The sequence below is a fragment of the Sciurus carolinensis genome, chromosome 2, assembly GCF_902686445.1.
Source record: "Sciurus carolinensis chromosome 2, mSciCar1.2, whole genome shotgun sequence".
NCBI classification, from domain to species: domain Eukaryota; kingdom Metazoa; phylum Chordata; class Mammalia; order Rodentia; family Sciuridae; genus Sciurus; species Sciurus carolinensis.
Window position 1 is genome coordinate 163,399,556 of NC_062214.1, and position 14,238 is coordinate 163,413,793.

General features: G+C 37.3%; 1 protein-coding gene across 4 annotated transcripts in view; it reads left to right on the forward strand.

The window, feature by feature from the left end:
* Nucleotides 1–14,238, forward strand: part of Syne2 (spectrin repeat containing nuclear envelope protein 2) — a 319,905-nt gene that overhangs the window by 151,575 nt on the left and 154,092 nt on the right. For all 4 annotated transcript variants that reach the window (XM_047541762.1, XM_047541761.1, XM_047541763.1 and 1 more), the window contains exons 38-45: nt 160–272; nt 1,338–1,540; nt 2,222–2,341; nt 2,442–2,733; nt 4,094–4,245; nt 5,148–5,457; nt 7,070–7,234; nt 8,219–8,560. In XM_047541762.1, the coding sequence (XP_047397718.1) occupies nt 160–272; nt 1,338–1,540; nt 2,222–2,341; nt 2,442–2,733; nt 4,094–4,245; nt 5,148–5,457; nt 7,070–7,234; nt 8,219–8,560 (1,697 nt within the window). The remainder of the gene's footprint in view (nt 1–159; nt 273–1,337; nt 1,541–2,221; nt 2,342–2,441; nt 2,734–4,093; nt 4,246–5,147; nt 5,458–7,069; nt 7,235–8,218; nt 8,561–14,238) is intronic.

Genomic DNA, 14,238 nt, shown 5'->3' on the forward strand with positions numbered 1-14,238 from the left:
CACATTACTTTGTAGACTTTATTAGACCTCATAATTGAATTTCAGGGTGTAAAACCACTTAGAGGATGGTGCGGGAAGCAGGTTATAAAACCTCTTACATAACAACGTGTGTGGAATTCTGCTGGAATGCGTAGAACTTTTTTCCCCTGCTTCCTGCAGATCAATGCAAGAACTTCAATGACTGGTTCAGCAACCTTAAAGCAAGCCTCGAAGAGTGCTTCGAATCATCAGAAACAAAAAAGAGTCTGGAACAAAAGCTGCAAGTACTTTCTGTAAGATACACATGTGTATATCCATTTAATCAATCTATCATGACCAAAATATTGGCAGCAAGAAAATGTATTTAAGTAGATAATAATTACTTTGACTAATTTTTTTAATATAATAGATGGTATTTCCAAGTAACCAGGCTTTTTTCCAAATATTTTGGAACTCTGTATTTACTGAGTTAAGTGTGCAAGTGGCTTAAATAAGTTCTACTTTCATGCTTATTCTGTGATGCTATTTTAGTTAATTCATTTGTGTTAAAATTGTGTGATCAAAGGTAAAGACTTTACGTAATTGGGACTACAATATCTTTTTCCTTGAAAAAGATGATGATTTAATTATTTTCATATTTCTGTTAAAAATTGTACTTCTGGACAGAGCACAATCCAAAATAAAAGGTGGAGTGTACAGAACTTATAAGATACCATTGGCACTCTTAAATCTTGATCATTTGGGGTAGATTATCTAGTACTTCCATATTTTGATGGCAAGTCATGTTCTCAAGCTTATTGATGGCACTAAATATTTTGTTTAATTTATTGCTGTGGTGGTACTGTTCCTTATTAATAGAATCACCTTTCTTGTTTTTTTAGTGGGCCACCTTTTCCCCCTTGCCTTTAATTTTGCCCATTTCATTGACCTCGATGATTCACACCCAAACCTTTGAAACACAAAGGGGCGGGGGGAGGGGAGGAATTCTGGTGTGGGCAAGGGTAAATGGAAAATAGTGTTTACTTTTATATGTTGATGCCAGAAGGAAGCACATATTTAGGAAGAGTTGAGCAGAGCCAGGATAGGAGACTGTAGCTTTCCTGGCCTTGCTCTGAGGGACCTTCATGGTGACTTTGCATTGCTGTGCTTGATGTGGTGTCCAGAAAGTCAGAGGCAAGTGCAAATGTGTACACACATCCAGGACTACCACAGATCACTCGCCATTGGAGTTAGCCACACCTTCATTACCTTCCCTCTGTAAGAATGTTAACTGGGTAATGGCAACATCTGTGTACTGGTTTGGAAAAGTGTCATGGTGACTACCTTTAGACCATAACTGACTTTTTGTCTTTCCTAAGGATTTCTTGACTCTTGAAGGAAGAAGCGGTAAAATACAGCAGGTGGAAACTGTACTGCAGCATGTGAAGAAGCACCTGCCAAAAGCCCATGTTAAGCAGCTTAACAGTTGGCTTATGAATCAGGAAGTTGAATTAGAAAAAATGGAGTCCATATGCGAGGCCCAAGCAAAGGAACTCGATAATTACCTGGAGCAGCTACTCAGGTAGGAAGTAAAGGTGATATCTAAATAACATTTTCAAGGGATATTTTTATAGTGATTTTTAGTGTGCTCTTTCTCAATGTGTGTGTGTGACTAGGTATTGGACTTGGGGTCTCCTGCATGGTAGGGAAAGTGCCATACCGCTGTTATGCACCTAGCCCTGGACTGTACTTCATATTTTAAATTCATTAACTAATTAATTAATTTAGTACTGGAGATTAAAGTAAGGGTACTCTACCACTGAGCTAGACCCCCAGCCCTTCTTATTTTTGATTTTAAGGTAGGATCTTGCTACATTGTCCAATATTTGATCTTCCTGCTTCTGCCTCTCAAGTAGTTGGAGTTACAAGCATGCACTGCCCTGACTAGACTTTTAAATTCAGGTTTGGTGCTAGAAATATAAAGGTTTGGGAGATTCTTCAAATTAACTAATGGCAAAGGTTCAGGATGTGGTCCAAACATATTTTCTATTTTTTTCCTGTTATTTATATACATTTGTATGGTTCATTACTTTAATGAATTTCATTATAATATAGGCAGATATTCAGGTTTTATATATTACAGGTTTTCTCAAAAAATAAAACTGATAGTAAAAATTTGGTTGACTGACAGATTCATGCTGTACTCTTCAGCATAAACACTTTTTGCTTATTTTATATTCTAACCTTTGTAATATTCTTTTAGACTGCAGAATGATTGCAGAAGTCTGAGTAAGTGGTTGACTAATCAAGAAGAGAAATGGAAAGAAATGGAAGAATCAGGAGAGAAAACGGAACTATTTTGTCAAGCGTTAGCTAAAAAGAGGTATCATGATCTTATATGAAATACTTTACTTGGGAATATGATTTCTTCCACTGTATAGAGTGACTCCTATCAACTTTCAATGTTAATTTGGAAATTACAGGGAACAATTTGAGTCTGTGGTCCAGTTGAACAACTCTTTGAAGGAACATGGTCTTACTGAAGAAGAAGAAATAATAAATGAATCAACATGCTTGATTGATAGATACCAGACATTATTGAGACAATTACATGAAATTGAAGAAGAGGATAAGTTGCCACCTGCCGAGGACCAGAGCTTTAATGATCTTGAACATGATGTAATTCATTGGATAAAAGAGATTAAAGAGTCTCTTATGGCTTTGAACTCATCTGAAGGCAAAATGCCACTCGAGGAAAGAATCCAAAAAATAAAGGTATAACTGGAAACTAAATTTGAGAGGTCAGAGTGAACTCTAATTTTGAAAAGATTTAGAGGAAAAACTGCAAAGATTTGTTTCTTAATAGGATCACTGTGGAATGGTTGAAGAAATTCAAATCACCGAACTTACCAAAGAGAAGGGTTATGATGTATCTAAAATTATTTTAATGCCCATGAAAGAGAGAAAGAATATCCTCTCTTTGAGAGGGCAGTGCCCAATTATTGTCCATCTTCACTGCATACAGAAGAATTGACATAAAGACAATAGATCAGAGCCACAGCAAATGCTAGGATACAAAAAGGAATAGGTGTCTGTGTAGCAGAGGCATTTGCAATGTCAAGTGCAGGATGGAGAGGAGTGTTTCTTGGGGTGGATTTGTATGCTCACACAGGGCTTGCTAGATACTCAGTGGGGGTAGAGGGCAAGAAATCTCATGCTCTCTGGAGTCCTCTTTCTCTCCAAGGGGTGATTCAGTGAATATTGCTAGTTTATAAAATATAGAGCACAAGCCAGTCGTGGTGTTGCATGCCTGTAATCTCTAGTGACTCAGAGGACCAAGGTACCAGGATCACAAGTTCAAGGCCAGCCTGGGCAACTTGTGAGCCCCAGTCTCAAAATAAAAAAAATAAAAGCAGGGCACAGAAGCATATATACTTATTGGACTCATCTTAACTGAAGTATTTTCAGAGGAAGAAATGTTCAGGAAGAGTGGAGCTGGAAGGGTTGGTGAGACTTAGTATTCAGCATCATTTGGGATTATGTCTGGAAGTTTTCTGAGGTGACAAATCTCAAGTAGATTTTACAAGAGGGAAAAAACTGAATTGTGAGGGAAAAGAGGGAATGAGAACAGAGGATACAAATTTCTTGTCATGGTGGAGAAATAAGAGTTGACACTGAGGAACATTGTGTTTTCCTATGGGAAGCCCTAAATCTATTCTGGGATGTGTAAGAAGGTCTTGTTTAGTTTGCTACCCCAACTTTCCATATATAAATTTCCATATTTACTTACGACTAAATAGGAAGAAGGATTTACCCAGGTTGTTTTTTTTTTTTTTTTTTTTTTTTTTTTTTTTAGCATGTGAAATTAAGAAGGTAGTTGAAAATCCGGAGGTAGACAGGAACTTACCTCCTGATCCTGATCAGCTCAAACTGACAAATGTTTATTGAGAACTAACTCTGTGTAATGTGAAGGGGAGGTCTTTGTGTTTGGGGTATATATGGAAATTAAAGGGTTATTTTGAAATGTACTCTGCAGTTAGAATCTTAGTACGAAGCTTACAAATAAAAAGATATCCTATGTAAAATCCCTAAGTAATCTGAATGAAATTATAAAGTTTTTTTAAATGTATTTCAGGAAATCATTTTACTAAAGCCTGAAGGGGACGCCAAAATACAGACCATTATGAGACAGGCTGAGAGCAGCGAGGCCCCATTGGCACAGGAGACCCTTGCTGATATCAGCAGCCAGTGGGACAGCACACTCCATCTGGCCAGCACATACCTAAGGTAAAGGGGGCAAGTACTGTCCCTGCTTGTGTTTTTTCCTCATTGCTCAGAGAAGCCATAATAAGTATGTTTTGTCTGGTGCCTGGGTTTGGATATAATATCTACTGGAGAGAAAGTCAGTGGTGTCCCAGGCAAGAGAAATAGTTCTCTAGGTCAGATAGGAAACTGCTCTTGTGTAGCTCAGGCAGTGTTTGGTGTGGCTGGTGCGTCATCCTGGGGGTTCTTCCCAACAAAGTCATGTCACCTCTCATTCCACCTTCAACCTTACTTCTCTACTCACCCTCTCCCCTCAGGCAGCCTCAGCACCTGCATGGCCTCACTGCACAGTAATTGATGCTTTCAAATATTTTTTTTCTAAGAAATTCTTAAAGTGGAAACATTGATAAATGTTGGCTGAATCCTGTAGACCTATTTCTGGAGAAAATACTTATTTCCTACTAGGTCTTTATTAAATGGTATCTTTCATGTTTAGAAATATGAGGCTTATGTTTTTTTAAGAAGACCATCAAATCACAACTAAATTTAAGTTATAGAAAGCATAATTCAGTTAATTGGTTAACATACTGAATGTTTATTTTACTTTTGTAAGAAATATGAGAATTACATTTGAGTATAACAAAACCACTGGGACTAGTTTGAAATTTAAAGTATTAAATATTCTCTGATCAAACTATGTAACAAAAAATTTATATTTTAGATATTCAAATAATTTCTGTCTTGATTTCCAAGCTAAATTTAGTGCCATTTAGAATATTATAGTGCCCAAGGAGTCTCTGGAAATAATGTGTATTACTATTATTTATTATTAGTATTGTTTATTATAATGTGTGTTCAATTATTGTATGCAAAATGCCCTTCCATTTTGCTATCATTTCATTTATAAAATATTTGGCAAAATTTAGCCATCAAGAAAAGCTTCTGCTAGAAGGAGAAAAGTATTTGCAAAGTAAGGAGGATCTGAGATTAATGCTCACAGAACTAAAGAAGAAGCAAGAAGCAGGCTTTGCCCTTCAACACGGTCTGCTGGAGAAGAAAGCCCAGTTAAAAATTTATAAGAAATTCCTCCAGAAAGCACAAGATTTGACATCCTTGCTAAAGGAGTTAAAATCTCAAGGAAATTACCTCTTGGAGTGCACTAAAAATCCCAGCTTCAGTGAGGAGCCTTGGCTGGAAATAAAACATCTACACGAGAGTCTTCTTCAACAACTGCAGGTCAAGTTTATTCTTTAACAAACACAATTTTTAATGATTGCTGCAACCATTATATTACTCCAAATTCATATCTGGGACTCTTTTCTTGGCTATCATTCTTTTGGTAAACCTAAAGCTTTTAAAGTTTAATTTATCGTTTTACCATGATGTTTTAGTCATCTTTTTCTGCTGCTGATGACCAGAACAACTTTAGAGGAGGAAAGGTTTATTTGAGGGCTCACGGTTTCAGAGGTCTTAGTCCACAGAAGGCTGGCTCCATTCCTCAGGGATTGGGGTGAGGCTGAACATCATGGCAGAAGAATGTGGCATGGTAATCAGGAAGGAGAGAGAGAGAGAGAGAGAGAGAGAGAGACACACACACACACACACACACACATACACTACACTCTCCAGATACAAAATATATACCCCAAAGCCATGCCCCTGATGGTACTATTTCCTTTCATTGAACTTTGCTTCTCTGGGGATTGAATAGTTTAAGATTCTAGGCATCTCTACAAAAAGGACAGTCTCTTCATTATCCATCCATCCACCCACCTGTTCATCTATCCATTGTAATATTTCATTTATTTCGTACCCACCTTCTTATCAGTGCCCCTCCCTTGGATCTTTACACCTTATCTGCAGGAAAAGAGTTGAGGTTAATCTTCAGCTTGTCAAGAGGAAATATATTCTTTTAACGGAACCATTTGTAATTCTTTGCACACTGAAAGCTGGGTTCAGAGTAAGGATTACTTGGGTAAGAAATCTTGCCTGTCCAGATATTAGGAGTTGGGCAGGGGTTAAGGTGTACCTGCTTGGCTATATATCATTTCATTTAATACTAGCTGCTTTTCTGATCAGGTGTGTTTATCTTATTTTCTTATCCCATGGAGAGAACCTGAAGATGGTTTTGCTCTTCGGTTAGAATTACTTTTTTCCAACACAAGAATTGAGTTTGAGTCTTAGGAGAGGTACATGGGGTGAGGTTGATCTCATACAGGCTCATTTCCAAGTGTGAATTCTTGGTTTTAAAGCAACAGATCATTAAGGCACCAGATTTATTATGGATATTTGTGATTTAAGGATATAATTTACAGTCATTTCTTTTTGTAAGTCTCTTGCCAAAAAAAAAAAAAAAAAAAAAAAAAAGCCTGCTGGAAGGAAATGAGGGCAAGAAAGCATGAGAACAACAAAAGCTTTTATTGAGTCATTTTTGGGGGAAGATGGAGATTTTACAATAAAGTATTTCAGACACTGAGATCTTTACTTAGGGACTCTGGATAAGTTGTGGATATATTTCTGCTTTTTGTTGCTTTGTTTTGTTCTGTTGTGGTACTGGTGATTAAATCCAGGGGTGCTCCATCACTGAGCTACATCTCTAGCCCTTTTTATTTTGTATTTTGAGACAGATTCTTGCTTAGTTGCCAGGCTAGACTTGAACTTGCAATCCTTCTGCCTCAGCCTTCCAAGTTGCTGGGATTACAGGCACGTGCCACTGTGCCTGGCCATGCACCTTCCTATTTCAAGATGATACCTTCCAGAACAAGTATTTACAAATTGTGTAATTATTTCCTAAGTGAAAAATTCAGAAAGAATTAACTTATAATTTGTCAATGTTTTTTATTTTTAGGATTCTGTACAAAAACTGGAGGGTCATGTTGAAGAACACCACTCATACCAGGTTTGCATCAAAGAACTGAATACCACGTTGGACAATTTCTCCAAGGAATTAGTTAACTTTTCTGATTTGCCAGTGGATCAAATAGCAATTGAGGACAAATTGCAGAAACTGCAGGTATTAAACAATGTCCAGATGCAATAGAAATCAATAGAAAAAAATCAATATTCATTACAGCTTGACTAATCAATGTTTTTGATCAGAAATTTAAGTGCTATTTAAATGACTCTTGGATAGTTAAAGTTCTGAAAAATCAGAAAAAAAATGGGAACATTCTTCCTTAGTAGCCAAATCCATTTGTAATTTAAGTTGAAGCATACCCTGACTCAGTGGCCTTTGGAGATAATTCTACCCATGACCTGTCTGTACCAGTAGACTGTATGAACTTGAAGGGACTCTTTTATTCATTTGTGGAACTTCAAACCTATCCTGGTACTTGACTATTAAATGAATGAAAGAATACTTATTGCCCTTTAGATTAGTGACTAATAAATCCTGCATGGTCCATACAGTAACTATAAAGCATATTCCATTTCAACAGTAATATCAATAGCTAATATAGTAATTCAAGTTCTTCTGTCTGGAGTTTTCAAATTAGCCTCATTTATTCATGCATGTAGTGATTATTGATTGAATTCCTACTGTATTTAAGAGGGTACACCTGATATTTTGATTTTTTATCTCCCCCAAATCTTTGAATTTTAAATATTAGAATTACGTTCATTTGGGCACATGGCTCTTTTCTTCTTTTTAATACTTTGCACATAGCAGGCACTTATTCTTTAGTGTTTTGACTTGTAGAAAAATGATCTTAAACAAAACATGAATATTCAACAGATATCTGTTGACTACCTCCCATTTTTTATATACGGTGCTGAAAACATTTGTTGCATTACTTGTTGAAATCTCCTAGTTTCTTATAAAATCTGTTTTGATACTATATTGGCTTACATCTTGCCTGGAGTTTCTTCTTTGTGGTCTGCATTGATTGAGTTTTTAAACATATGATTTCTGCTAATGTAGTACTGTGATTTACAGAATCCAGCTCTTCTGACAATTCAATGGAGATGCTTTTTATAATAATCTTTTCTCCACTTACAGGAACTAGAGAGTAGACTCAGTTTACAAGATGACACACTGAAGAAGATTTCAGCATTAGCAAAATCCATCAAGCAAAATACATCTTCAGTGGGACAGATTATTATTAAAGATGATATAAAATCACTTACGTGTAAACAAAAAGATTTGGAAAATAGAATTCAGTCTGCTAAACAGGAGACTGAAGATCGTCTCAATAGCCTTCTCAAATTAAAAAGCTCAACAGAAAAGAATGAGAAGTTTCCTCTGGCAGGCGGACAGAAGCAGGCCACTTCTGAAGTGGCGGAGCCCACTCAGCTCTGGTTGGAAGTGGAAGAGCTGGAGGAAGACTGGGAAGTAAACAAGGTAAGTGTTGGTGATTACACTCTCCAGGACAAGTCTAAGAAAGAAGAGGTGTTAGGCTCTGAAAAGAGGGTCGTGAATCAAGCATTCTGACTTCATAATTAAATCCTCAGCGTACTGGTTATTTATGAAGCTCACTTGTAAAAAGAACCCTTAGAAAATGATACAGATTTTAGTGGTGAAATATTACCGCTTAGTCTGTTAAAATGTCAATCATCAATTTAGGTATATTATTCTCACAGATAGGTAATCAGATGCAGTTTCTTGGGTCAAGAGCACAAAGGCAAATTAGAAACGGCAAAAGAAAACAACATTTGCTGTAACGATTTCCTGAGGAGGGGTGGACTCTAACAGCTCAGTTTTTCTTTCTTTTTGGTTGATTTTATAAATGAAACCAGATACAGTTAGAAACGAACAGGTTCCTTTCTTTCTGTATATGTTAACCCTATACTACAAATATGATCTTAAATGTCCGATCTTTCAGTGTGAAAATATTTACGTTCAGACTCCTAATTTTCTTGGGGCAGAAGGAAGAAGGATTTTTCTTGATTTTATTCTAAATAACCAAATAGGTGCTTTTTCCTATGATTCTTAAAGTGCTTTCCTGTAGCTTATAGATCAACATGGTAAAGGCAGTGAGAGGGCCACCCAGTCAACTGTGTTTGGCACCCAGTCTCTCTCCATCCAGGGTACAGTGGACAGTCAGGAGGTTAGGCTGGTCAGGCATGAGCTCTCATCAGCTTTTTATGGAACATGTAATCAACAGGAATGAAGAGGGCGTGCCTTTTGATTGTCTTCTTGGAACAAAAATGCACGAATGATTAAAGGAACCAGATAAGATTTTCTAGAAATATGTCAAAAAGGTTAATTGCCAATGGACTTTCTGGCCATGAGAAAAGCCTTTTTATAAATCCCACTGTATTAGATATTCTTAGGGAAGTAAGTCTTACAGAGTAAAGCATCCGTGAGCCAGACTCTTGAGGTTGTATATGGGGAAGAAACTTCCTTAATGGTATTTAAAGAGGAATAGATGAAGTAAAAAAGGAAAAATGCAGGAGTGCTTTCTATAGGATAAGTTGGACAGGACACAAACCTAGCATAAAAGGTTGCCAATGGGGTTAGTTGCCTAATAACTTCTAAACTAACTTCCCAGACCCATTTTAACCATGAACTCAATATGAATTCATTAGAGATTATTAAAAAGTATATAAAGATCATATAAGTATATAAAATATATAAAGATCATAACCTAATGATGTTTTCTTAATTTATTAAGCTGTTTACTTAATCTTGGATGACAAAAGGTTTTGTAGTTTGAGATTTTATTAGATGATTTTTTTTTTCAGGGCAGATGAAGGAATTTAAGTCTTCAAATGCTTTTCATAAGTCTTAATAAAGAAGATCAGTTTTAATTCTCTAGCAATATTTACTCTTCTGTAGGATGAATATTTTTCTGATTCTGGGCTTTCTCTACTGTAAGTGTCAGCTGTGCTTATATCATGTAATATTAAAGTGCTTAACTTTGTATAAGATTATGAAAGGTCAAGAGCAATTTCAAGACTGAACAACAATAACAATACCTAGCAAAAGAAATCAAAGATCAAATATATGTAGAGACAAATAAAATACATGTGTAATGTGACAATGCTATAACTCAGCATTAGGACCCAGGCACCTCAGTATCATGAATAGGTAAAGCACATAAAAGAACCACTTACTTAATTTTAAATCTGATTAAAATAAAGCTATTATAATAGTGAAAATAAGCACTGAATTGATTATAAGCACTTAAGGAGACCTGTTTTGCTCTAGTTCTGTTGACCTGTAATTAAATCCTTAGCCTACTGGTTATTTATGAAGCTCACTTGTAAAAAGAGCCCTTAGAAAACTATCCAGATTTTAGTGGTGAAATATTACTGTTCAGACTTAAAATGTCAATCATCAATTTAGGTATGTTATTGTCACATAATTAAAATAGGTATATCCCATCTGTGCTCACCTCACATGATTTTGAAATCTAGGATGTTTTGTCAGATAATTTAAAATAGTCTTCAGAAGAATTTTAGGTTGTTTTTATTTTCTTTATTAAATATTAATTTTTATAGAATATATGATTTTACTTTTCAAAAATTGCCATGTCTGCATTTGAATTTATTGCTAATAATATCAGTTAGATAAAGTTTAGGAGACACATTAAATCTAGATCTTTTTTTGACTGTTTCTTTAATGTTGGAAATATTAAGACTGTCTAGAGACAAAAGAAATTACAAAATTCTGAGGGTTGGGTGATGATGCTCCAACAGCATAGCATATTTTTATAGCTGTGAATTGATAAAGAGTTCCACCCCCACATACTGGGAAATGGACCCAGGGATACTTTACACTCTACCACTTAGCTATATTGTCAGCCCTTTTTATTTTTTATTTTGAGACAAGTCTCACTATGTTGCTGAGGCTGGCCTTGAATTTGTGATCCTTCTGCTTCAGCCTCCCAAGTAGCTTGGATTACAGCAGGTGCCACAGCACTCAGTTAATTTTCTAAGAGTTTTTAAGAATGAATAGGCAGAACTACCTTTCTTTTCCTCCTTCCTATATAAGTTAAGTAAAGTAACATGTTATTAGGATATGCTGAAAAGTCAACACTGTCTAATCTCCTGGAATTTTAGGGTCCATAAAGGGAAGTGATAAAGAGTAAACGCATTGAAATTCTTATGTTCCCTATTTTTTTTTTTTTTATTTTCAAAAGTATCATAAAGCAGTCTTACCATTTCACTGGTATTCAGTGATCTTTCATGCTGCATTTTTCCCAAACGGCAATCTATACGACATAATTGCTTTGGGGAATAAAAATAAAAAAAGGCACCCAAAACCATTTGTCTGTAATTACTTCTTTAATTTCCTTATCATTGTTGTAATTGCTGTTCATTATTTGTGAATTGTTTTTTGTCCTTTTCGAAAACTTCTGATCATTTATGACTTGGTGTATAAGAAGGCATCTGTAGATAAATCCTAGAAATTAAGGTGATCACCCGGCCAGGTAGGCAAGACGTGCAAGGCTTCCAGTGGGTGAGTGAGCAGGAGCCAGACATGGAGTCTGTGCTAGGTTAGGCTCTTCAGTTCTGGGATAACTGATGTCTATTTCTGATGTTTCTTCTGGTAACTCAATAACTATACCTAACAGAGCACCTAGCTGGGTCTTGTGTCTGCTCCATCTTCAAAGCATCCTTTGCTTGTTTTGGCCTGCATTTGAGTCTTGCTTCTTACTCTAGAGGTATTTTTCACACTCCAAGATTTATTCTTTTACAAGATAAGCAACCTATGCTGTGTACATGTTCTTGCCATCTCTAAGCCATGTGCATTTGAGAATGTGCTCCAAGGTCCTAAAATCTTGGGCTGAAGAGACCTTAGAAATTTTCTTTCCTAACCTTTGTATTCAGAGAATGGACTTAAAGTCCAACAGAGCTGGGAGGAGAACCCAGGAGGCAACCTGTATTCATTTCTTTCAAACCTCCACTCTTGTGTTTCCCTCAATCCTGACAGATGTCTGGCCAACATCTGCTAGATTGACAGGTCCTCATTTTCTTTCCATTCTGCTTTATAACTCACATATTATTAATATTAAAAATAGAAGACTGAATAAAATGTCCTCATTTTTCTCTGACTTGATTTCATCTGTGCATACATTCAGTAAAATAAATTGAACAGGCAATGAGGACTCAGACATAGATGCTATCTCTGTTCTCATAGAGCTTCTCGTCTCATGGGGGAGACATGCGTTACTCAGTGAATTGCACTAGTGAGAGTCTAATTACGGGAACTTAAAGAAGGAGCCCGGTGTGGGGTTAGCCTTTAACAAAGCAGTCTGGTCTGGACAATAGGGATGGAGAGCACTACTCTCAGGAAGCAACCCCTGAACAGAGACCAAAAGGGTCAGCTGGAGACAGCGGGGCTCTGGGCTGGGTGTGGGGAGCTTTCTTGACAGAGGAATTGGTGGGAGAAAGCAGGAGTTTCAGAAGCTGATTGAGGGCTCCTTGGCCAGAGTGCAGGAGGTAGAGGGTAGTGGAGAGCCAGAGATGAGATCCGAGAAGGAGCATGACTGAGTCACATGTGCTTCATGGGTCACTTTGACATGTTAGACATTAGAGTTACAGAAGAGAAATCAGCAGCCTCCGAGTCTGTTGATCTGCCCCCTTTTTTTTTTTTTTTTTTTTTTTTTTTTGGTCTCTGATGGCCATAAGGTTTATGCTTAGATCGTGTTTTACTGCTTCATGTTGGAAGGTTTTAGAGAAGGAAGAAGCATGTCCCTTAGAGCCAGTGTGTGACCCGCTGACCCCCTGTTGGCAGGTTCCAAGTGGTGGACTTTGGGTCCTGGTGGTCACAATGGTGCCATGTGTGGGACCATTCCTCTGAATGGGAGAGAGGGTGGTGACGCTGTTACCTACTTGCTCTCCTGACTGTTCACACTGATGGAAATAGAAACCATAATTCACTTTGGAGAGCAAATCAATAATCAATTGAGAATCAAATGGATCATGTATTGTGGCTGTTAATTTGAGTTCTGGGCAGATATCCTAAAGAAATTCACATGCATGTGTAAGAACCATACAGGAGTGTAGAGTGTGTATCAGTACTAGGTGTGACAGGAAGAGAGGGACATGATGTTATCGTCCATTGTAGTCTAAGAGATAAATAAGTCACATTCATTCATTCACTGGGACAGATACAAAGCTAAATTAGATTTATACCTGTTAACACAGATAAATCTCCAAAATACACTGTTGAGCAGAACAAACTATATAAAATAATACATGCATGATTCTGATTTCCATAACTATTAAAAACAATACTACTGTGCCAGTTCTATTGCATGTAGTCACAGTCTAATGACAGGTAGGTGGACTCTAGAGTAGTGGTTAGTGCTGGAGAGGAAAAGAGGAAGAGGGATGGGGCTGGGCTTTAAGGTATTTTTCTAATACAGAAAATTGTATTGCATTGTGTATTCAGTAATGAGTGTCTGTTATTTTTGCTCTTTTGTATTTGCTTGAAGTATAACCTCAGATAAAATGTTTCAAATAAGCTCCCAGAATCAAAGTAAGATACAGCAAAGGGTACTGAGCGAAGGATGACTGGTCACGAGAGAACTTTCCAGTAGCCAATCAGGTCCTGGCATCTGCATTCCGATCCCCCTGTCATGAGCAAAGGAATGTTGCCTTTTAAATTTGAAATGTTCGTTTGAGCGATTCTGTTGGCTTTTCTGCCAGGCTAGAAGATGGCTCTTGGGTTTGGTAAAGGAATGGCGTCTTGGGGTGATTCCAGGTGTTTAAGTACACTTTTTCTGACCACTGAAGGCAGTCATTACAAGTGTCGCTAGTGTTTCCCTGTGTGACGGCAGTCCTCAGGCACTGGTTCAGCAGGTAAGAGAGACGAGAGCTCTGAATTCTTAGTAGGTGACTGAAAATTGGTAAATTAGCTCTTCTGCTGCCTGGTATCTGGGCCTGTAGCTCATGCTCGTGTGCCAGGTGGGTTTACAGGGGGCTCTGATCAAACCCACCCCTGGAAACCTGCAATGTGGCCCCTCTCTCCTCTCCTGGACCTTTCCTGCGGTGATGCCGTCCTCCATGTAGACTTTGACCAAGTTCATGTGAATTAAATCATTAAGTCTGGAGGAAGTTTGCCACATC